At 46.7% G+C, this 25640-nt stretch overlaps 1 protein-coding gene, 1 long non-coding RNA gene and 1 other non-coding gene across 3 annotated transcripts; 2 read left to right on the forward strand and 1 right to left on the reverse strand.

Annotated features, from left to right (window-relative positions):
- Positions 1–7188: 7188 nt before the first annotated feature.
- On the forward strand, positions 7189–7314 carry LOC115831064. The gene has a single exon (XR_004026611.1). It is a non-coding gene; the product is annotated as a small nucleolar RNA SNORA40 (small nucleolar RNA).
- A 6777-nt stretch (positions 7315–14091) lies between these two features.
- Positions 14092–23828, reverse strand: LOC100595460 (zinc-alpha-2-glycoprotein). The gene is made up of 4 exons (XM_003278073.4): positions 23616–23828; positions 19115–19375; positions 15524–15799; positions 14092–14651 (listed from the first exon to the last, which is right to left on the reverse strand). Exons 1-4 carry the CDS (start codon positions 23689–23691, stop codon positions 14368–14370), a joined length of 897 nt encoding a protein of 298 aa, XP_003278121.1. The 5' UTR covers positions 23692–23828; the 3' UTR covers positions 14092–14367.
- On the forward strand, positions 16652–21738 carry LOC115830919. Its single transcript, XR_004026469.1, has 3 exons — positions 16652–16710; positions 20111–20118; positions 21700–21738. It is a non-coding gene; the product is annotated as an uncharacterized LOC115830919 (long non-coding RNA).
- Positions 23829–25640: the final 1812 nt, after the last annotated feature.

Genomic DNA, 25640 nt, shown 5'->3' on the forward strand with positions numbered 1-25640 from the left:
CCCTCCCTCTTTTCCACACCTGGGTGCATCTACCTGGTTTGGGGGAGAGTGAGCGACACAAGGAACAAAGGTTGGGAAGGAATCAGCAGAAGAAAAGGCTCAGAACTAAAAACAAATCATCTTCCACAGAGTCAGATATAACAGCAGGGATATATAGGCCTGGGATACTGTGTGACCTAGAGAAAAGGGAGCAAAGCCAGCCTTGGGCCCATCATTGCACAGAAATCTAGAAGAGACAAAACTATAAACTGGTGAGGTCTTAAGAGTGCACAGGTTTTAAATCTGTAATGTTGACCAACAGTCAGCAAATACATTTCTTTCTCACTAGTATGGCAATGATTCAACCGAGCAACAAGTTGAAATCAAAGAACTGGTGGTACGGAGGCAGCATCCTGGTTTTATTCCATGCTTATCCCTTCCTGTTCATGCCTGGATTTTTTTAATTCTTTTTCTTTTTCTTTGTGAAACAGGGTCTCACTTTATCACCCAGGCTGGAGTGCAGTAGCATGATCTTAGGTCACTGCAACCTCAACCTCTGGGCTCGAGTGATCCTCCCACCTCAGCTTCCTGATTAGCTGGGACAACAGGTGCACACCACCATGCTTGGCTAATTTTTTTTTTTGGTGGTTTTTTTTTTTTCAAGAAGAAGTTTAGCTCTGTCGCCCAGGCTGGAGTCCAGTGGCGTGATCTCGACTCACTGCAAGCTCCTCTCCCGGGTTGACGCCATTCTCCTGCCTCAGCCTCCCGAATAGCGGGGACTACAGGTGCCCGCCACCATGCCTGGCTAATTTTTTTGTATTTGTAGTGGAGACGGGGTTTCAGCGTGTTAGCCAGGATGGTCTCGATCTTCTGACCTCGTGATCCACCCGCCTCAGCCTCCCCAAGTGCTGGAATTACAGGCTTGAGCCACTGCGCCCAGCCTTTTTTTTTGTATTCTTTTGTAGCACCGTGGTCTCACTATGTTGCCCAGGCTGCCTGAATTTCCTAATAAATTCTCCTTCCCGTACTTTCTTTTTTTTTTTTTTATTTTGGAGACAGAGTCTAGCTCTGTCACCCAGGCTGGAGTGCAGTGGTGCCATCTCAGCTCACTGCAACCTCTGCCTCCTAGGTTCAAGTGATTCTCCCACCTCAGCCTCCCGAGTAGCTGGGATTACAGGTGCCTGCCACCACACCCAGCTAATTTTTTGTATTTTAGTAGAGATGGAGTTTCACCATGTTGGCCAGGCTGGTCTCAAACTCCTGACCTCAGGTGATCCACCCACCTCAGCCTCCCGAAGTGCTGGGATTACAGGAGTGAGCCACCGTGCCCAGCCTCCACCATGTGCTTTCTAGCATATAAAGGCGAGTCTTTCTGCCCACTAGAAAGCTGACAGGAGAAAAAGGCTGGATGTGAAGAGCATGTGGGCAGCTCTTGACCCCAGTTGCCAGGTCCTCCTTCTTGACTCCTTGCTGCCCCACAGTAGGACTCTGCAGTTGATCCCCACCGCAAAGTCCTCTACATTTTCACAAGTCCTTACTTAGTGACTTTCTCTACACCAGAATGCTTAGGCCCAGTGAAGTCCTCCCCAGGTTTCAGGCCACTGCCCACCCCAACAATCAGGCCTTCTTCCACTATGGTTTTGAATGCTGGAAGGCTGAGTCTCTGGGACCCTGGAGCCCGGTGGTGGGGATGGAAGATAGGAGAAGATCCAAGTTCAGAAAGTCAGGAAAGAAATCTTGCGGGAATGTGAATTAATTCAACCATTGTGGAAGACAGTGTGGTGATTCCTCAAAGATTTAGAACCAGAAATTCCATTTGACCCAGCAATTCCATTACTGGGTATATACCTCAAAGGAATATAAATAATTCTGTTATAAAGATACATGCACATATACATTCATTGCAGCACTATTCACAATAGCAAAGACATGGAATCAACCCAATTGCCCATCAATGATAGGCTGAATAAAGAAAATATGCTACATATACACCATGGAATACTATGCAGTCATAAAAAAAGAATGAGATCATGTCCTTTGCAGGGACATGGATGAAACTGGAAACCATTATCCCCAGCAAACTAACGCAGGAATAGAAAACCAAACACTGCATGTTCTCACTTATAACTGGGAGCTGAACAATGAGAACACACAGACACAGGGAGGGGAACAACACACAAGGGGGCCTGTCAGGGGAGGGCATAGGTTAGGGGAGAGCATTAGGAAAAACAGCTAATGCATGCAGGGTTTAACACCTAGGTGATGGGTTGATACGTGCAGCAAACCACCATGGCACACGTTTACCTATGTAACAAAACTGTACATCCTACACTTGTACCCAGGAACTTAAAAAATAAAATAAAGCCAGGCATGGTAGCTCACGCCTGTAATCCCAGCACTTTGGGGGGCCAAGGTGGATGGCTTACCAGAGGTCAGAAGTTCAAGATCAGCCTGACGAACACGGAGAAACCCTGTCTTTACTAAAAATACAAAATTAGCCAGGCATGGTGGCACATGCCTGTAATCCCAGCTACTTGGGAGGCTGAAGCAGGAGAATCGCTTGAACCTGGGAGGCAGAGGTTACAGTGAGAGGAGATCGTGCCATTGCACCCCAGCCTGAGCAACAAGAGCAAAACTTCATCTCAAAAAAAAAGTTAAATTAAAATTAAATAAAAAAGAAAGAAATCTTCATTGTAACCTTGAAAAACATCGTAGACTCTGCCAATGAGAGAGAGGGCCAGTGCACTGAGGACTGTGGTTGGAAGGTAGAAACATGCTGTTTTCACAAGCTCACGGGGCAGCCCCAAGCAGGTGTGAAAAGGAGGATTAGCAGGAAGAAAATATCAAAGCCCTGAAGGAGAAATCAAAGGTAAAAGTAGAAATGCACAGACATTTCCTCATTTCCCAACCCCACAACACATCTGCTTCCTCCTCCCCCATCATTCCCTCATCTTCTCTCCAGGCCTCAGCTCACACAGGAAGTGATAGCAGAGTCACTGCTTATCCAGGCACCCCTGACCCCTCACCTCCACACCCAACTCATCTGAGGATGATCCCTCTTAGAAGGTATCAGACTTAGGGCTGGACATGGTGGCTCATGCCTATAATTCCAGTGCTTTGGGAAGCCAAGGCAGGAGGACGCTTGAGGCCAGGAGTTCCAAAGCCAGCCTGGGCAACAGAGCAAGACTCCCACCTCTACAAAGATTTAAAAATTAGCTGGCATGGTGGTGTGCACCTGTAGTCCCTGCTGCTTAGGAGGCTGAGGCAGGAAGATCGCTTCAGCCCAGGAGTGAGACTGCAGTGAGTTAAGATGGCACCACTGCACTCCAGACTGAGTGACAGAGCGAGACCCTATCTCAAAAAAAAAAAGAGAAAGTAAGAAAGAATCAGAATGGTGGCTCTGCTAGTCACTACCTGCTTGACAATGAGCAAGTAACTTAATTATCTAGGCTGCATTGCATCAATGAGTTGTGAGAATTCAGTGTAGCAAAACCAGCCTGTATGAGTTTCCTGAGGGCAGGGAAGATGCGCCTCTTGATCTGCCCTGAAACCCCTTTGCCAAAGACAATGTTCAGCATTTAGAGCTTGCTTGGTAAATAGAGTCCATAGTTTGCAGTCCATGCTAGCTACTCACAAATTGTTGTTTTCCTTGCCACAGACTGTGAGAGCTACACGGAACCCTAAGGAGCTACTAATCCAGCTGACACACGCGGAAACTGACTCAGACTAAGTGATACATACAGGCCATATGGACTGCCAGACACAGGGCAAGACCAGATGCTGGTTCCTCAGACCAGGTGAAGCGTTGATACCAAGGCATGCAATAAGGGGTAAAGGGTGGAATTAGAGAACAAAATGCTGAGAATCTGGCTCCAGGAAGAGAGATAAGAAGGTATCCTGGGCTGTCTCCTAAGCAGGAGTGATTAAAGCATGGGGAACTGGGAAAGAAGAAGTTATGAGTTACAGGGATGATGGGCACTATGTATTTACAGTAGACGGGATTTATTAAGTACTGTGTACCAGGTGCATGTTATCTCTTTTATTTTACCTTAATTGTTTTAGAAAGAGGGTCTCACTCTGCTGCCCAGGCTGGAATGTGATGATGCAGTACACCTCACTGTAATCTCAAACTCCTGGACTCAAGCAATCCTCCCACCTCACCCTGAGTATCTGGGACTACAGGCATGCGCCACCACACCCGACTAATTATTTTTAATTATTTTTTGTAGAGTCAGGGTCATTAATCATAATGCTCACTATATTGGGTAAAATCCTTATTAGGAGTTACTCTTTTAAATAATCAGATGGAAGAGGTTGAAGCCCTAAACCCAGGTTGCACTGATCTCAGAAAGTGGGATTCAAGGAGAGAAAAACAATGGACAATTATTACACATGGATGGTAGAGATGGGGACACCAGGAATTTGGGATGAGGATGCTAAAAGTAAGATAAAAGATGGCCAGGCGCAGTGGCTCACACCTGTAATCCCAGCACTTTAGGAGGCCAAGGTGGGCAGATCACTTGAGGTCAAAAGTTCGAGACCAGCCTGACCAACATGGAGAAATCCCACCTCTACTAAAAATACAAAATTAGCCAGGCGTGGTGGCACATCCCTGAAATTGCAGCTGCTCGGGAGGCCAAGGCAGGAGAATGGCTTGAACCCAGGAGGCAGAGGTTGTGGTGAGCCAAGATAGCACCATTGCACTCCAGCCTGGGCAGCAAGAGCAAAACTCCATCTCAAAAAAAAAAAAAAAAAAAAAAAAAAACAGGACTAGAAGTAAGCGTTCTACAATCATCAGATTGGGCAGATGAACTCTTAGATGGGAAGAAAAGTTGCAAAAAGTTAGAGCTTTAAAATAATTTTACTTGGTTTTGGAATACTTATGAATGTCATGTCTGGTTCTCTTACTATTTACAATATATCCAAAGAAACTGTTTACTGACTTCAGTGGCTGCAAATCTGATTTTTCTCTTCCAGCCCACTCATAGGCTCCTTCTTGTGGCAAAACATGATATTACTCCTAAGACTCAAACACCAACCTAAGCATAAATGTCTGGCAAGTGAAGACATTAAGAGTTTTGTTTTATTTGCAAATTATGCATCTGACAAAGGTCTAATAACTAGCATCTATAAGGAACTTAAACAAATTTATAAGAGAAAAACAAACAACTCCATGAAAAAGTGGGCAAAGGACAGGAACTAACACTTCTCGAAAGAAGACATACATGCGGCCAACAGACATATGAAAAAACTCAACATCACTGGTCATTAGGGAAATGCAAATCAAAACCACAATGAGATACTATCTCATACCAGTCAGAATGGCTATTATTAAAAAGTCAAAAAATGACAGATGCTGGCAAGGTTGCAGAGAAAAGGGAACATTTGCACATTGCTGCTGGGAGTGTAAATTAGTTCAATCATTGTAGGAAGCAGTATGGCGATTCCTCAAAGAGCTAAAAGCAGAACTACCATTTGACCCAGCAATCCCATTACTGAGTATATACCCAGAGGAATATAAAGCATTCTACCATAAAGACACATGCGGCCAGGCATGTTGGCTCATGCCTGTAATCTCAGCACTTTGGGAGGCCGAGGCAGGCAGATCACCTGAGGTCAGGAGTTCAAGACCAGCCTGGCCAACATGGTGAAACCCTGGTCTCTACTAAAAATACAAAGAGTAGCTGGGCATAGTGGCTCATACCTGTAATCCCAGCTACTCGGGAGGCCCAGGCAGGAGAATCATTTAAACCCGGGAGGCAGAGGTTGTAGTGAGCCAAGATTGCACCACTGCACTCTAGCCTGGGTGTCAGAGCTAGACTCCATCTCCAAAAAAAAGACACATCCACAACATGAGTGTTCATTGCAGCACAATTTACAATAGTGAAGTGCCAAGACCAGCTCAGTTGGGGAGACCCTAATCCAGCAGCGTTAGAGGAATTAAAGACACACACACACAGAAATATAGAGGTGTGAAGTGGGAAATCAGGGGTCTCACAGCCTTCAGGGCCAACAGTCCCAAACAGAGATTTACCCACATATTTATTAACAGCAAACCAGTCATTATCATTGTTTCTATAGATATTAAATTAACTAAAGGTATCCATTATGAGAAACAAAGGGATGGGCTGAATTAAAGGAATAGGTTGGGCTAGTTAACTGCAGCAGGAACACGTCCTTAAGACACAGATCGCTCATGCTATTGTTTGTGGCTTAAGAATGCCTTTAAGTGGTTTTCCACCCCGGGCGGGCCAAGTGTTCCTTGCCCTCATTCCTATAAACCCACAACCTTCCAGCTTGGGCATTAGGGCCATTATGAACATGTTACAGTGCTGCAGAGATTTTGTTTATGGCCAGTCTTCGGCCAGTTTATGGCCAGATTTTGGGGGGCTTGCTCCCAACAGTGAAGACATGGAACCAACTTAAATGCCCATCGGTGACAGATTGGATAAAGAAAATGTGGTACATATACACCATGAAATATTAGGCAGCCATAAGAAAGAACGAGATCGTGTCTTTTGAGGAAATATGGATGAAGCTGGAGTCTATAATCCTTAGCAGACTAATGCAGCAACAGAACACCAAATACCACGTGTTCTCACTTATAAGTGGGAGCTAAATGATGAGAACTTATCAACACAAAGGAAACAACAGACACTGGGTTCTGCTTGAGGGTGGGATGAGGGAGAGGAGCAGAAAAGACAACTATTGGGTACTGGGCTTAATACCTGGGTGATGAAATAATATATACAACAAACCACCATGACACATGTTTACCTATGTAACAAATCTTCACACGTACCCCCAAACCTAAAATAAAAGTTTTAAAAAAGAGTTTTGTTTTCAAAATCCTTTCTTCCTAGTAGGTTGCAAATTGTACTGAATAAGAATAACCAGGGATGCGGCCAGGCACAGTGGCTCACGCCTGTAATCCCAGCACTTTGGGAGGCTGAGGCAGGTGGATCACCTGAGGTCTGGAGTTCGTGACCAGCCTGACCAGCATGGAGAAACCCTGCCTCTACTAAAAATACAAATGGTAGCAGGCCATGGTTGCGCATGACTGTAATCCCAGCTACTCAGGAGGCTGAGGCAGGAGAATAGCTTGAACCCGGGAGACGGAGGTTGCAGTGAGCCTAGATTGTGTCATTGCACTCCAGCCTGGGTGACAGAGCAAGACTCTATCTAAAAAAAAAAAAAAAAAAAAAAAGTAGTTCCTTGGAAGTTAAAGGTTAAGCTTAAGGACTGATTCAAAGGCAGGTGCAAAAAATAAACCCTCTTTTGTAACCCAGAACTCATTTTTCAATATGAGTTTTGATACATATAAGAAGGAAGGACAGGCACGGTGGCTCACGCCTGTAATCCTAGCACTTTGGGAGGCCGAGGCGGGTGGATCATGAGGCCAGGAGATCGAGACCATCTTGGTTAACATGGTGAAACCCCGGCACCACTAAAAATACAAAAAATTAGCTGAGGGTCGTGGCGGGTGCCTGTAGTCCCAGCTACTCGGGAGGCTGAGGCAGGAGAATGGCGTGAACCCAGGAGGTGGAGCTTGCAATGAGCCGAGATCACGCCACTGCACTCCAGCCTGGGCGACAGTGCAAGGCTCCGTCTCAAAAAAAAAAAAAAGAAGGATTATGATACCTGAGAGAGTTTAAAATAACGGAGGTATTGATAACCATAAAGGTTGGTTCCAGGACTGTAGGGTTGATCATTTAAAAGCATAGGACATAAGGAAAATCTCAGCTATGTTGATTTAGTATTCCATTGTCATGCTTACATGATATATCAAGACAGCTTTTCTTAAAGGCTTTTATCTTGAGAACATGATTTCTAGAGTTGTAATGGCATATCCCACAGATTGGTACTATGCTTGAGCGTGATTCCTTAGGAACAAATATGATTTGAACTCATTCACGTTTAGAGAGGGTGTCAAGTTGAAAACCAGGCAGATTCATTTACTCTAAAAATGACTCTAAAGTAAAGTGATTGAAGAAATGAGATTCCAAAGATTCTGGGTGGGAATTTTGAAGTATATTTACATTCAAGAGGACATAAAAGAGGCCAAAATTCAAGAATTGTGGGCTGACAGGTGAGCTGTGGATTAAGCATCAGTTCTATTAAAAGGTGGGCTGGGCACAGTGGCTCACACTTTTAATCCCGGTGATTCAGGAGGCTCAGGTGGGAGGATGGCTTGAACCCAGGAGCTCGAGACCGGCCTGGGCAACATAGCAAGGCCCCATTACAGGTATGAGACACTGCACCTGGCCTCATCTTTTAATTAGCATAAAGCCCTTAGTTCCTACACCTTTGCTCCACAAGAGTGAAGTCAACACTGAGCCTCAGTGGGACATCTCTTCCCACTGTGGGCCCCGAAGCTCAGTGAAGCTAACTTGCTGGCCTCTGGAGAACAAAAGTCTGTGTCTAGAAATGGTTCCAGCAACTTCTCCACACCCCATGATGAAATAGATTACTGAGCTTTTTCCTGATGTGATGCAAGATCAAATACACTTTGCATAATTCAGATTTTAGACTGCACCAGCCAAAACCACATGGACATTGTGCTACTGTCTTGAGTTGGTGACTCTCTTTTCATTCTACCTAATCACCCTGTGGCTCTGGGTAACAGCCAGCCTCTCTCTAGCCAAGAAGATCATGACTACAGTTGTATAATATTTGATTCACAAAAGATCTGAACAGGAAATTCAGGCCATTCCAGGCTGGAGTGCAGTGGCGTGATCATAGCTCACTGCAGCCTCCAACTCCTGGGCTCCAGCAATCCTTCCTCCTTAGCCTACTGGGTAGCAAGGACTACAGGCATTCACCACCATGCCTGGCTCATTTTCTTTTTTTTTTTTTTTTTTTTTTTTTTTTGGTTTTTGTAGAGACAGGGGTCTCACTATGTTGCCCAGGCTGGTCTCGAACTCCTGGACTCAAGTGATCCTCCCACTTCAGCCTTCCAAAGTACTGGCATTACAGGTATGAATGACCATGCCTAGCCCCATATTAGTATTTTCCCTTTTTTTCTTTTTTGTACTTTTAGTAGAGATGGGGTTTCACCATGTTAGCCAGGATGGTCTTGATCTCCTGACCTCATAATCTGCCCGCCTTGGCCTCCCAAAGTGCTGGGATTACAGACGTGAGCCACCACGCCTGGCCCCATATTAGTATTTTTCCTATACAATATTGGATGAGCAATATGTAAAAATACTGATTTGAACAGGTTTATTCCATTTAGTCAGAGAAGATAAGCCAAATCGCTCAGGAAGAAATCGCCCAGCCAGTGACATTTCACAGTAATGTCGAATACTTTGAGCAAATAAAGAATAGCACATGACAGGAGGAACATTTCAAATTTTTTTTAAAAAGCAAAAGGCAACATGAACAGGCCAGGGCGAAGGAAGATTTGAATGTGAGCTCTGGCCTCACGACAGGAGAGATGGGTGGGAGTAGAAGAAGGGGAGGAAACCTCAGAAGATCCAAGTCTTGGCCAGATGTGGAGGGGGAGCAATGGGCACAGAGCTACTTAGAATTCTACAAACTCTTTTTATTTATTTATTTTTGAGATGGAGTCTTGCTCTGTCACCCAGGCTGGAGTGCGGTGGCACGATCTCGGCTCACTGCAACCTCCGCCTCCCAGGTTCGAGCAATTCTCCTGCCTCAGCCTCCTGAGTAGCTGAGATTACAGGCACCTGCCACCACACCCAGCTGATTTTTGTGTGTTTAGTAGAGATGGAGTTTCACCACGTTGGCCAGGCTGGTCTTGAATGCCTGACCTCAGGTGATCCACCCACCTCAGCCTCCCAAAGTGCTGGGATTACAGGCGTGAGCCACAGCACCCGGCCTGAAAACTCTTTTACACAAACCCAAGCCTCTTCTGTGCCTCAGTTTCCCCACAATCCTTGGCTCCCTGGGAGACCCGGCCCTCCACTCCAGCTGCTCCACATTTCCACACCACATTGGTCTTGGCCCACGTAGCCAGAGCTTGTTTGAGAGCCCTCAGCTCTCCAGGGCACAGCTCAGGATACAGGAATTGGCCCTGGGGTTGTCAGATCCCCTCCAAGTCCCAGGGAGTGAGTTTCCTCAAATGAGTCACCAACTGCCATGCACAGGTTTCAACCCCAAAAGACACAGCAGAGCTCTCACCTTGACCTTCTCAGGAAGCCCCACCTGCCTGTGTCTGTACTTTTCCTTCCCATGCGACAAGAACTTTCTTTACATCCTGTCCTCAGCCTCCCACTCTGGATTATTCCAAAGTCCATCCTCCAAGCTGGGCTCCTTAAGGAAATCATTCCCAGCCTTCGGAATTCTAAGTCAAACATCTCATCTTTTTGGAAAGCCTAAATTTGAAGGCTATCCTTCCCCACCACCCACTTTTTTTTTTTTTTTTTTCTTAATGCTTTGGGTCCAACTTGGAAATCAAAGCTGAGAAATTACTTCTTTAGCCTAATGAAATCCACATTTCCTCTTCTGGGGCAAAAAGTTCTATCTGAACATAGAGAGCCCCAGGGAAGAAAGCTCAGTCAAGAGGGAAAAATACAGCAACTGTATTTTTCAATTCAAAATAGGATGACACCCTCAACAAATAAAAGGATAAAGAATTAACAGCTTAGGTCAATAAGGAAACCAAGAGCTCATGTGAGCAGGTCTGGGCTAAAGAACATTAAAACATGGGATCTGGACTCATCTGTAACAGGAGAGGAGTAGGGTGGACAAGGGGGAGGAAACCTCAGAAAACCGAAGTCCTGGACAGGTGTCAGGGTTGGGGAGAGGGGCACAGAGCCACTGAGACACCCAGAGAAAAACTCCTGCAGGAAATGATGTATCAGAGATGTGAAGACCTAAGAGCTTGCCAAGAGGCGGTCAAAAGAATGTTTCTGCCAGGGAAGGTGGGTCACTACTATAATCCCAGCAGTTTGGGAGGCTGAGGCTGGTGGATCACCTGAGGTCAGCAGTTTGAGACCAGCCTGGCCAACATGGTGAAACCCCATCTCTACTAAAAATACAAAAATTAGCTGGGTGTGGTGGCAGGCACCTGTAATCCCAGCTACTCACAAAGCTGAGGCAGGAGAATCACTTGAACCTAGAAGATGGAGGTTCCAGTGAGCCGAGATCATGCCACTGCACTCCAGCCTGGGTGACAGAGCAAGACTCCATCTCAAAAAAAAAAAAAAAAAAGTGTTTCTAACCAGGTCAGCATGGGTGTGGGGGACACAGGAGCCTGACAAGGGAGGTGACCTGGGGGTAGGGCTGGGCCATGACATAGACTAGGCATCAGGGATGATAAAGGAGAGCAGAGAACCAGATGTGGGTCCTTGGATGGTCACTCCTTGCTCCCCCAAAGGAGGACCACTGATAGATTCTCCCACAGGCAGGACCAAATCTAAGTGCAAATTGAAGAGGCCCCAACCCAAAGAGTCTCATTGCCAAAAATGATCTCTTTTAATAATTTCTCAGTCACCTTAGAATATCATGTCACTTTGTACACCTCATGTTATATTGTTCATAATATTCAACAGAAGAGAGGATGATATTACTCCCGATATCGCAGAAGGTGTACACTCCCTTGTGATATTGTTCCTAATCTCCAGGGGGGAAGAGGATGATACTATTTCCAATATCCCAGGAGGGTGTACAGCACCCCTGTGATATTTTTCATAATATCCACTGGGAAAGAGGGTGATATTACTCCCAATATCGCAGGGGGTGTACACCCCCCCCATGATATTTTTTGAAATATCCATGAGGGGAAACAATTATATTACTCCCAATATTGCAGGGAGTAATATAATTACTTTTGATATGGTTCATAAAATTTAGGGGAAAAAAGAATATTATTCTCTCATCCCTGAATATTACAAACAATCACCCTTCTGTGATATTGTTCGTAATATCCACGGAGAAATAATATGATATTACTCCCCATATCGCAGGGGGTGTACATGGAAGTAATATCATCCTCTCCCCTTCTGGATATTACAAACTATCACACAGGGGCTTGTACACCCCCTGTGATATTTGCTGTAATATCATCCTCTTCCCCCTTGCATATTACACACAGTATCACAGGAGGGTGTACATTCCCTGAAATATTGGGAGTAATAGCATCCTTTTTTCCCTGGATATTACAGACAATATCACAGGGAATTGTACACCTGCTGTGATATTGGGAATAATATTACCCACTCCCCCTCTGGATACTGCAAACAATATCACAGCGGGGTGTACATCTCCTGCGGTATTGGGAGTAATATCATCCTCCCCTTGACTGGATACTACAAGCAGTATCACAGTGGGGTACACACCCGCTGCGATATTGGGAGTAATTTCATCCTCTCCCACCCTGAATATTACGAACAATATTACAGGCAGGTGTACCCCCCTGCGATATTGGGAGTAATATTATCCTCTCTTCCCCTGGATATTACGAACCATATCACAGAGGTGTGGACACTCCTTCGATTTTAAAAGTAATGTCATCATCTCCTTTCCTGAATATTACAAACAATATCACAGGGGAATGAATACCCAAAGTGACATTGGGAGTAATATTATCCTCTCTTCCCCTGAATATTACAAAGAATGTCACAGAGGGGTGTACCCCCGCTGCAATATTGGGAGTAATTTCATCCTCTCCCCTCTTGGATATTTCGAACAATATCACAATACAGTGACCACCCCCTGTGATGTTTGCATTTATATCATCCTCTTCACCCCTAAATATTATGAAAAATATCACAGAAGGGTGTACAACCCTTGCGATATTGGGAGTAATATTATCCTCTCCCCTCCCTGGAAATTACAAACAATATTACGGTGGTGGTGTACACCCTTTGTGATATTGAGAATAATAGAACTTTCTCCCTCTTGGATATTAGGAACAATATCACAAGGGGGGCCGTACACCCCCTGCGATATTGGAAGTAATACTATTCTCTCTTCCTTTGGATGTTAGGAACAATATCACAAGGGGGTATGCACTTCCTGCGATATTGGAAGTAATATCATCCTCTCCCACCCTGGATATCAGGAACAATATGACAAAAGGAGTGTAAACCTTCTGTGATATTGGGAGTAATTTCATCGTCTCCACCCCTGGATATTAGGAAAAATATCAAAAAAAAGTAATATCATCCTCTCCCTCTCAAGATATTAGGAACACTATCACAGGGGGGTGTACACCCCTGTACGCTATTGAAAGTAATATCTTCCTCTCTCCCCTGGATATCAGGAAAAATATCACAGAGACATGTACACTTCCTGTGATATTGGGAGTAATATCATCCAGTCCCACCCTGGATATTAGAAAAAAATATCATGGGGGGTGAACACCCCCTGTGATACTGGGAGTCGTATCATCCTCTCCCTTCCTGAATATTAAGAACAAGATTACAACGGGGGATGTAAATTCCCATGCTATTGGGAGTAATATCATTTTCTCCCCTCCTGGATATTAGGAACAATATCTCATAGGGGGTGTACAGCCCCTGTGGTATTGGGAATAATATCAGCTTCTCACCCTTTGGTTATTAAGAACAATGTCACGGCGGGGGGATGTAGACCCCCTGCGATATTGGGAGTAATAGCATCCTCTCTGCCCCTGGATATTAGGAACAATACCAAAGGGGGGGTGTACAATCCCTGCAATATTTGGGTAATATCATCCTCGTCCCCCCTGAATATTAGGAACAATATCACAGAGAGTTTAAACACCCCTTGTATATTGGGAGAGATATTCTCCCCTCCCCAACTGGGTATTAGGAACAATATCACAATGGGGGTGTACACCTTCTGTGATATTAGGAGTAATATCATCTTTCTTCACTCTGGATATTATGAACAATATCACAGGGGGGTGTACACTGGCGAGTAATATCATCCTCTCCCTTCATGGGTATTAGGTACAATACCACAAGGCGTCTAGGGACGCCTGAACAATCCCCAAGGGAAGGGGGTTCAGGCCACACTTGGGATTGCCCAGGTCAAGGTGCCCAGGAACCATGGCCTCCAGGGGAAACCAAGAGTTTCAGATGAATTCAGTGCTTGAGAGCAGAACCAATGAGAAAATCTAGTCACATTTCTACGGCACATCACCATTAAAAAAAGGATTCTCTGTTATGCTAGGCAAAGAGGGATGATTATTTATTAGCTTCTACAGATTAGACAATGGGGTGGGGATGGGCTCAAGGTGAGATGATTTTTTGGGTCCAAGTCTGCTCAAGACAGGCATCCCAGTCTTCGGTCTCCAAATCCACCTCCTGTCTGTCCCCCAACACTGCTCCTCAGGCCTTGTGGATCCATTGACGGTGATTTCTGTGGTTCAGCTCCCATATCAGGCAGGAAGGGCAGCTACTGGGGCTGAGATCCCACATGGCCTCCAGCCCTTGCATCCTATCTGGCCTCCCAGGGCACCACCAGGGGCTGTGCCAGGCTGCTGTGCTGCACGTGGCAGGAGTAGGGGGCTGTGTCCTGTGGGGGCACTGCCACCACCACCCAGGACTGGTAAGTGCCATTTCTATCGTGAAGAACATTTCCCTGTAACTCAGGCTCCTGCACCTCGCCGGCCCGAGTCCAGTGCATGTCAATTTTCCCTGGGTAGAAGTCATAGGCCAGGCACTTGAGTTTCTTCTTTTCTCCTGGGCCCTGGTAGCTGGTGACCACCACAGAGGGAGGATCTGTGGAGGGACAGAGTGTGACACTGCAGGCTTGAGGTCGACTTCTCCCGGCCCAGGTCTCTTCCCACCCCCACCCCTGTATGTCAGTGATCAGCAGATCTCTAAGCTCTGTACCTGCTCACTCCTGGCCCCGGGAGACTTTCCAGAATATCAGGGAAAGCTGTCACTTTCCCTCTTGCCCAATCCCCACCCCACCCATGTATTGACTCTGACGGCAGTTAAGTTGTGAATGCTCCGTGCACTTCTCCATGTTTTCCCACATCTCAGTGGGCTTTGGAGTTCTCCTCTCCCCGAGTCTCACTCCAGCTGCTCAGTTCAGCCCATGCCTCTATCCAGCAACCGCTTCCCTGCAGCACTGCACAATCCTGAGTCTCACTACGTCTCCAATCCAAGTCTCAGCTTGCAGCCATCAATTCCGCTCACACTGGCTCGCTCTTTTCCTTCTGAGGCTGACATTTTATACACCTCCCTTCTCTCCACCACCCAGATGGGAGGCATCATTGTAGAGAGAAACAACGATGGCATTTGGAATCTGAAATCTGGAATTTGAGTCCCAGCTCTGCCTCTTACAGACAGTGTTACCCTCACCTCTCTAACCTCAAGCTCCTTGTCTGTCAATTGGAGATGATATGGGGACACCTATCAAGAAAGAACGGCCTTCCTGGCCCATTCTGCCTGAAATTTTGATGATGTTCTTTTTGGCCCAAAAATTATATCATCCCAGGGAAGGAGTGAATCCTAAAGGATGAAAGCTGGGGGTCTGAGGGACATCCAGGAACACATGAGACCGGACTAAGATGTTGCCTGAGCTCCTAGCCTGAGATCATCTTTTATTCTGGGCTCAGTACTGGGGAGCAGGAAGCAGTGAGTACCTTGCCGGTCCAGGATATTTTTGCTGTATTTCAGGTATTTCCGCAGAGTCTCAGGGCACCCCTCCTCCAGGTAAGCCTTGGCCTGCTGCACGTAGACTGGTTTTGCCTCCCACTTCTGCTTGGTATTCTGGGCTGCTGGGTCAAAGGGGACCCAGGCTGGGATTTCTTTGTTGAATTCAATGTAGTCCTTTCCATCGTAGTAATATTTCCAGAATGCTCCACTGCTTCTGTTATTCTCGATCTCACAACCGAACCTTCCCTGCAAGATGTGAGACCCTGAAAACTCCCCCGACCCCACAGAGAGACAGTCAGCCTGGTGCGAAATTTTATCGAAATAACTCTTAGTCCTGCACATTGGGCAACCCAAAAGAAATAAAGGTTTTTGCAATTCAAGCATGCAATCCCCTTATCAAGACAAATAGGTTATTACTCCAATATATACAGCAGACGGAGAGGGGCTAACTCAGTTTGGTTTGGCATTTCAGGTTTGTCTCAGATGAGATATGTTCCTCTTTAAGAGAGCTACAGCCTGGGTGCTGTGGCTCATGCCTGTAATCCCAGCACTTTGAGAAGCTGAAGCGAGTGGATCGCTTGAGCCCAGGGGTTCCAGACCAGCCGGGGTGATATGGCGAAATCCCACCACTACAAAAAATATAAAAATTAGTGCAGCATGGTGGTGCATGCCTGTAGCCCCAGCTACTCAGGAGGCTGAGGTGGGAGGATCACTTCAGCCTGGGAAGTCAAGGCTGCAATGAGCCAAAATCACACTACTGCATTTCAGCCTGGGTGACAGAGTGAGACCCTATCTTAAAAATAAAAAAAAATAAAAATAAAAAAAAAACACTGGGCCCAGTGGCTCACACTTGTAATCCCAGCACTTTGAGAGGCTGAGGAGGACAGATCACCTTAAATCATGAGTTCAAGACCAGCCCGGCCAATATGGTGAAACCCCATCTCTACTAAAAATATAAAATTAGGCTGGGCGCAATGGCTCATACCTGTAATCCCAGCAGTTCGGGAGGCTGAGGCCAGAGGATCACCTGAGGTCAGGAGTTTGAGACCAGCCTGGCCAACATGGTAAGACCTCGTCTCTACTAAAAATACAAAAATTTGCTGGGTGTGCTGGCACATGCCTGTAATCCCAGCTACTCGTGAGGCTAAGGCAGGAGAATCGCTTGAACCTGGGGGTCAGAAATTGTAGTGAGCCGAGTTGGCACCATTGTACATCAGCCTGAAAGACAGAGCAAGACTCAGTCTCAAAAAAAAAAAAAATTAACCAGGTGTAGTGACACATGCCTGTAGCCTATAGTCCCAGTTATTGGGAGGCTGAGGCAGGAGAATCCCTTGAACCTGGGAGGCAAAGGTTGCAGTGAGCCAAGATTGCGTCATTGCACTCCAGCTTGGGTGACAAGAGCAAAACTCCATCTCAAAAAAAAAAAAAAAAGCTACAGAATATGGATATATTTGTATCTCTTCTACAGCATCTCTTCTAAGGACAATTATTTGTTTGAATTTATGCTGAGTCCTGAAGAAGCTGTCACAACCACACCAAAGTGTACTTCCAAATTGGATAGAAATTATTTGTGATTTCATATGAGTAAAGGAAGGCTCTCATTTTCTCTCAGTTCTAGGAAGAGTTCATATCATCACCTAAGTAACCCTAATCTGATCACTTCTTTCTTCCTTTCTGGTGTTTGATATCTTTATCCCAAATCTCTAACGTCCCAACCTTCTTGCCCATTAGCCACAACTCTCAGAAATGGACCTCGTAGGGCAGGGGACACAGCCTCTTCATTCTGATTATAAAAGCAGGTGTTTACCCAGCACTGGTTGATGCTGTTGGCATAGACTCTGACAGCTCTCAAGCTGTCTGGGCTCACGTCCCAGGTCTCTCCCCATCCCCCACCCCCCACCTGGTGTGTTGCCTGAACTGGAGCCACTCAACTCCCTGTGCCTCTATTTCCTGACCTCTGAAATGGCAATGCCAAGAGCACTGTTTTAGGGGACTATTCTGAGCATTATATATGCTCATAGATGGGCCTGGCACAAAGTAAGTGCTCAGTAAATGTCAGCTACTATTATTTCCTTTTTTTGTTTTTTGTTTTTTGTTTTTAGACGATGTTTCACTCTTGTCACCCAGGCTGGAGTGCGATGGTAGGATTTCAGCTCACTGTAACCTCTGCCTCCTGGGTTCAAGCAATTCTCCTGCCTCAGCCTCCTGAGTAGCTAAGACCACGGACGTACGCCACCATGCCGGGCTATTTTTGTATTATTAGTAGAGACAGGGTTTCACCATGTTGGCCGGGCTGGTCTCAAACTCCTGACCTTAGGTGATCCGCCTGCCTCAGCCTCCCAAAGTGCTGGGATTACAGGAGTGAGCCACTGAGCCCTGCCTACTATTATTTTCTAATACCCTGTGTTCATCTCTTCATCCTCCTTCCTCGTAATTATCCACTTTGCCATTTCTATTCCTGTCCATCAATGCTTCCCCCAGTGTCTTTTCTGATCACCTGTGCCCCCTCCTCTCCTATTGCTGACACACAGCCCGGGCCAATTTCCTTACCAAGACCTCCCACCCCACATCCTTGAAAAGTCTGCCTATCTCTTTCTTGCCTCCTTTCGAAAATCTTCAGATCCCATGTAGCACCTTGGGCAGTTTTGTATTTAGAAGCCCATCTTTTGACACCCACTCTATGATAATTTAACACCAGCAGTTCACCAGACCTGAGGTTGGCTGCCTTGGGGCCAGCAGTGTGTTTAGAAGAAAAAGCACTGGGCCAGGGGCATAGGGACTGTCTCTGCGCGGGCTCTGCCACCAGCTCCTCCGACCACAGTGCAGGTGCCCTTCCTGGGTCTGCATCTTATGATGAGGAGGAACTTTAGGGCTGCAGGGAACTCTAACAGCCCACGGTTTTGAATCCAGCACTTCCTGAGCCCCCAGCATGGGCTACGGTGTGTGCCGGGTGCTTTTCTCTGTTGATTCCACAAATTTCAATTGAGCCAATATTGGCTGCACCCTGTCCTAGGCGATGGAGCTGCAAGGGAGATCAGGACAGACTGTGGCATCCTTCATAGAATAGACATAGTTAAATATTACAGACTTGTTTGGAGGTAGGTCTCAGTGCTCCAGTGTTTGCAGATTTCAACCAGATATTTTGGGAACATTTCACTGTCAACAGGTAGGACTGGCAGAGCCACCAGGTGAGCGCAGGTCCGAGTGGCTTTGAGAGTGGCTCACTCTCCAGGCAACCTCCCTGGACAGGGGTAAGTCTGATGCCTTCTCACGGGGGGAACAGCCTCTGACGGGTGGGGTGTGGAGGTGAGAGGTCAGAGGTGCCTGGATAGGAAGTGACTCTGCCATCACTTCCTGTGTGAGCTGAGGCCTGGGATGAGGATGGGGCAATCGATGGGGAAGGGGGCAGCACCTGTGCTGTGAGGTGGGTGGGATGCGGACATATCTGTTTCTGCTGTGTCTCCTGTTCCTCCCCTGGGATTGGGACTATTTCCATCATGCTGACCCCTTGCCACTCACACTTGGGGGGCTGCCTCTTGGGTTAGAACTTCCACCCCTGTGGTTTGTTGTTCACTGACCATTACTGTCGTTGTAATACTCCATGATGTTGTTCAGGGTCTCCATAAAGATGTCCTCCCTGGCCTTCTGAAGTTGGCTGTCCTGCTTCCAATCCTCCATTCCTTCCACCTGTCTCCAGAGTCCCACGGGCTGAGACTTCCTGTCTCTACTGTTGTAGCTAAAGAACTGGAGGTCATTGAGTAAGCCAAGGGCCTGAAATGCAGGGACATCTTCAATAGGCTTGGACAGCCCAGTGTAGATATAGGTCAGAGAGTAACGACCTGCAAAAGAAAAGATTCTGATGGTTGAGGTCCATGCAAGGGTCCCACTGTGGGGCTGCATAGGGCTAGGAGGGGAGACCTGCCCACTGGCCTTTTCTTCCCCAGCTCTTTCTCCTGCCATCAACTTCACACCACTGGAGGCTCACTCAAGTGAATATGCTCTACTTTCATGCTGGGGATGATATTTCAGAGACCATCCTGTGTCTTCACTACATTATTTCCTCTGCTTGGCACATAAGAAGATAACATTACTCAGCCTCCTCAAAGATATATTGGGACCATGTGACTGAGTTTTGTCAAAAGAGAATGTGAGCGGAAGTGATGTCTTTTTTCTTGTCCAAGACCCCACCAGCTGGCTTGTCCCTTTTGTTTCTCATCCCTTGAGGTGACGACTTTGAAGGCCACAGGATAATATGAAAGAGTCTCAATATGCAATTAGCCTGGATCCCTGAGTCACCCCATGGAGGAATGGAACCTTGCCCAGTGTGCATGGAATCTGACATGCGTTAGAAATTAACATTTCTAGGCTGGGCTCTGTGGCTCATGCCTGTAATCCCAGGACTTTGGGAGGCCAAGGTAGGCAGATTACATGAGATCAGAAGTTGAAGGCCAGCCTGGCCAACATGGTGAAAGCCCATCTCCATTAAAAATACAAAAATTAGCTGGGCGTGGTGGTATGGGCCTGTAATCCCAGTTATGCTGGAGTCTGTGGCAGGAAAATCACTTGAACCAGAGAGGCAGAGGTTGCAACAAGCCAAGATCATGCCACTGCACTCCAGCTTGGATGACAGAGTGAGACTCTATCTCAAAAAAAAAAAATTAACATTTCGGCTGGGCTCAGTAGCTCACGCCTGTAATCCCAGCACTTTGGGAGGCCGAGGCGGGTGGATCATGAGGTCAGGAGATCGAGACCATCCTGGCTAACATGGTGAAACCCTGTCTCTACTAAAAATACAAACAATTAGCCAGGGGTGGTGGCGGGCGCCTGTAGTCCCAGCTACTTGGGAGGCTGAGGCAGGAGAATGGCATGAACCCGGGAGGCGGAGCTTGCAGTGAGCTGAGATCACGCCACTGCACTCCAGCCTAGATGACAGAGCAAGGCTCTGTCTCAAAAAAAAAAAAAAAAATTAACATTTCTAGCTTAACCTGACAAATACATATAGTTAGAAAGGGTAGAAAGGAGAATTTACTAGAAAATTCAAGAAATGACCCAGACTGAATTAGCACAGGGTAAGACTAGGATGGAGCTCAGAACTCCCTGGGTTTTACCATGCATTTTGGTACCAGGTGGGATCTGGGAGAGAGGGACATTTCCATAATAGTTCCATAATTATTTTATGATACAATTTATACAGGTGCTAATGATGTTGGAGGTCATATGGCAGAATCCTAGTTCAATTACTAAAATTATTCTTGCTCCTGAGTTTCTAAAGGTGATTAGCCTTTAAATCAGTAGGCCCTACAATTGAATTCATGGACACAGAGAGTAGAAGGATGGTTACCAAAGGCTGGGAAGGGTAGTGACAGGGGTGGGGGGAAATTGGGAGGGTGGTTAATGGGTACAAAAAAAAATAGTCAGAAAACTATTTGATAGCACAACAAAGTGACTCTAGTCAATAATAATTTAACTGGGGCCAGGTGTGGTGGCTCATGCCTGTAATTCCAACACTGGGAAGCTGAGGCAGGTGGGTCACTTGAGGTCAGGAGTTTGAGACCAGCCTGGCCAACATGGTGAAACCCCATCTCTACTAAAAATACATAAATTAGCCAGGCATGGTGGCACACACCTGTAGTCCCAGCAACTCAGAAGGCTAAGGCAGGAGAATCGCTTAAGCCCAGGAGGCAGAGGTTGCAGTGAGCCAAGATTGCACCACTGCATTCCAGCCTGGGCAACTCTGTAACAAAAAAAAAAAAAAAGAATGAATAAGACCTACTATTTGATAGCACAACAGGGTGACTGTAGTCAATAATAATTTAATTGGGGCCAGGTGTGGTGGTTCGTGCCTGTAATTCCAGCATTCTGGGAGGCTGAAGTGGGTGGATCACTTGAGGTCAAGAGGTCAAGACCAGTCTGGCCAACATGGTGAAACCTCATGTCTATTAAAAATACATAAGTTAGGCCGGGCGCGGTGGCTCACGCTTGTAATCCCAGCACTTTGGGAGGCCAAGGCGGGCGGATCACGAGGTCAGGAGATCGAGACCACGGTGAAACCCCGTCTCTACTAAAAATACAAAAAATTAGCCGGGTGTGGTGGCGGGCGCCTGTAGTCCCAGCTACTCAGAGAGGCTGAGGCAGGAGAATGGCGTGAACCCGGGAGGCGGAGCTTGCAGTGAGCCGAGATTGCGCCACTGCACTCCAGCCTGGGCGACAGAGCGAGACTCCGTCTCAAAAAAAAAAAAAAAAAAAAACGTAAGTTAGCCACATGTGGCAGTGCATAACCGAGTCAGGATAACTGCTTGAACTCAACAGGCGGAGGTTTGCAGTAAGCCAAGATCACACCACTGCACTCCAGCCTGAGTGACAGAACAAGACTCCGTCTCAAAAAAAAAATAATAATAATCGTAATTTAATTGTACACTTTTAAATAACCAAAAGAGAGGCAGGGCACAGTTGCTCACACCTGTAATCCCAGCACTTTGGGAGACCAAGGCGGGCAGATCACGAGGTCAGGATATCAAGACTAGCCTGGCCAACATGGTGAAACCTGTCTCTACTAAAAATACAAAAAAATTAGCTGGGTGTGGTGGCAGGTGCCTGTAGTCCCAGTTACTTGGGAGGCTGAGGCAGGAAAATTGCTTGAACCTGGGAGGCGGAGGTTGCAGTGAGCCGAGATTGCGCCACTGCACTCCAGCCTGGGCGACAGAGTGAGACGCTGTCTCAAAAATAAATAAATAAATAAATAAATAAATAAATAATCAAATACTTTTAAAAACTAAAATAACCAAAAGAGTATAATTGGATTGTCCGTAACACAAAGGATAAAAGCTAGAGGGGATGGATACCTCATTCTCGATGATGTGATTATTTCACATGGATGCCTGAATCAAAACATCTCATGTACCCCATAAATATATACACATACTATGCACCCACAATTTTTTTTAATTTACAAAAAAATCGGTAGACCTTGAGTAAAGTGGATTATTCTCCATAGTGGTGGGCCTCATCCAATCAGTTGAAGGCCTTAAGATAAAAAGCCTCAGAGGTCCCCTAAAGAAGAAAAAATTCTGCCTACAGTCTGCCCTTGGACTCAAGACTAAGACATCAACCCTTCCCTGGGTCTCCAGCCTGCTGGCCTGCTCTGAAGATTTAGGACTTGTTACTCCTCCCAATAGTGTGAGTTAATTTCTTAAAATAAAACTCTACTCTCTCTCTGTCTTTTATATACATATATGTAAATCTCTTCCTATGTGTGTGTGTATGCATGTGTATATAGTGTATGTATGTATGTATACGTACATATATATGTGTATGTGTACCACTTATTAGTTCTGTTTCTCTGGAGAACCCTGAATAATTCAGATTTTGGCACAGAATCGGATTAACATTCCAAAGTGATTGTTATATAACGAACATGTAACACCCTTTCTGACAATTTGTAAATGTCACAAATTTTAAACTCACACAACTGAGAAGCCATTCGCTTCCATGTCTTTATCCTGCACATTCTCATGCCACGACCCGCCTCCTTCCCCTGTCCTAGACATGACTCTTGATCTCCCTGAGCTCCCACTGTGTTCTCTTCCTGCCACTCGCCTTCCAGACCTACTGCAGCTGTGTCTGAGTGTGGGGTGAGGGCACGGGTTTCCTTCTAGTACCATCCCTCCAGCCGACCTGCCTTCCCACTTTCCCCTTGGGGCTGCTCTCTCTTTCCCTCAGCGTCAGGCAGGTGTACCCAGCCATCGGAAGGAGGGAAGGAACAGGAGCAGAAGCAGCTCCAGGCATGTGGTTCCTGCTCCGTCCTGGCTGTCTACCCCAAGCAGGTCGCTTGGTCTTTGTTTTCACTGTAAACTAGGGGTTTTAGATTCAGATTCCTGAAGGTCTTATTTCGGGCCAGCGCACGGGCTCCCTGAATGCTCCTGGAAGTGTGTGAGCTGAGGGAGTTGACAGCCTTGGGCACCCGTTCCTGCCATATGCCAGGGAATCCCAGCTGCATCCAGCCCTTCTCCCAGCCACATGTCCTGTTCCTCACCTCCTTCCAGTCCTCTCCAGCACCCATCCCTTGCTTTCCCCACTCACCATCTTGGGTCTCCTGGGGGACAGCAGGACTCAGAAGCAGCAGCAGAGACAGCAGGACAGACACCATTCTTACCATTGTGTCTGCCTGGAGGGTTCTGGGCAAGAGGCACAGATATTATCCTGGATCCTGGGGCCCTGCCCAGGGGTGGTGAATCTACAGGCCAATGGGAGTGCCAGGACGCACTCCTCCCCTGACAGTAAGAAAGAAGTATGCACAAGCCAGGCTGGCCAGAGATTGTGATCAGTGAGTCTACACACAGGATATGCAAATTCAGAGCTGAGACAGTTGATCTCTGGACTGAAGATTTGTGTGTGCCTGGGGTGGAAGGATGCCAGTGGGTGGGAGGTACATGTGATGGGTGGCAGGTGCCTGGGATGTGTCACCCTTCCAGTTTATTATGACAACCCCTGGGCCAATAGGGGCATTTGCATGTTTTTGGACCACACGTTATCTCTGCCTTCCGGAAAAACTCTCAACATGTCCAGGACATGGACCTGGGTAGACCCCAGCTGGGGTGGGACCCTCACTCTCCCACATCCGATCCTGCCAGAGCTGTCTGGAGGACATTCACATTCCCGTCTCTTCCTCCTTCCTTTCTGTGCCTGTGGAATCCCAGCCTTCCATGATGGAAGCAGAAATAGCCGCATCCTCCTTTTGCAGCCTCCCTGGCAATAGAACGAGCCTCCTAAAGTGCTGGGATTAAAGGAGTGAGCCACCGCGCCCAGCCAAGATAATTTTTAATGCATACAATAAGACTCATTTTACACAGAGGAAGCTAGTTATTTGGAAACCAGGTCTTTCCAGGCATGCTCAGTGTGGATAGGCTATTTGCAGAGAGACCCTCTGAATACAAAGCAACATGCTATTCTAAAGTGACTGGGGCCCAGGTGCGGTGACTCATGCCTGTAATCCCAGCACTTTGGAAGGCCGAGGTGGTTGGATCACTTGAGGTCAGGTATTTGAGACCAGCCTGGGCAACATGATGAAACCTCGTCTCTACTGAAAAAAAATACAAGAATTAGCTGCGCGTGGTGGCACGTGCCTGTAATCCCAGCACTCGGGAAGCTGAGGCAGGGGTTTCACCATCTTGGCCAAGCTGGTTTTGAACTCCTGACCTCGTGATCTGCCCGCCTCGATCTCCCAAAGTGCTGAGATTACAGGTGTGAGCAACTGTGCCTGGCCTCTCTTTTGGTTAAAGAAACCTACAAAGGGACGTTTTATAGTGACTTCAATTTTATGGGATAATTGTAATGCTCCCAAGGCCGTTGTGCTCCAAAGTCCAGCCACGGGTATTGTTATTGATTGGGCTCCAAAAGGGCATTATTGGCAAGATTGCTCCGGCAAAAATACCTCATGCTCGGAGTTTAATTATCTGTTAGATTATATAAAGGATGGATGGCAGTCATACAGGCTGAGACAATAGGTGTCTCCTTACCTATTTAAATGGATGGATGCAGGCATTGCTCCTCCTAGACCAAAAATGATTCATCCCTTTGTTACCCTAGAACATCCTCAACTATGAAAATTAGCTGCAGCTATGTCACGAATAAGGATATGCAACACTACCTATCACCTCCTTCACACTAATACCAAAACACCCACATTCAACATCACCTTCGTATCTGAACAGGTGATACCCATCAGGAGCTATGTCAAACCCCCTTACATGCTGTTGGTTGGAAATATAATTATCATTCCCAACACACAAACTATAGAATGTGATAACTGTAAGCTGTTCACGTGCATTGATGCTACTCTTTTTTTTTTTTTTTTTTTTTGAGATGGAGTCTCGCTCTGTCACCCAGGCTGGAGTGCAGTGGCGCGATCTCAGCTCATTGCAAGCTCCGCCTCCCGGGTTCATGCCATTCTCCTGCCTCAGCCTCTCTCAGTAGCTGGGACTACAGGTGCCCGCCACCACGCCCGGCTAATTTTTTTTTTTTTTTTCGAGATGGGGTCTCGCTGTTTCGCCCAGCCAGGAGTGCAGTGGCGCAATCTCGGCTCACTGCAAGCTCCGCCTCCTGGGT

The sequence above is a fragment of the Nomascus leucogenys genome, chromosome 17, assembly GCF_006542625.1.
Source record: "Nomascus leucogenys isolate Asia chromosome 17, Asia_NLE_v1, whole genome shotgun sequence".
Classification (NCBI taxonomy): domain Eukaryota; kingdom Metazoa; phylum Chordata; class Mammalia; order Primates; family Hylobatidae; genus Nomascus; species Nomascus leucogenys.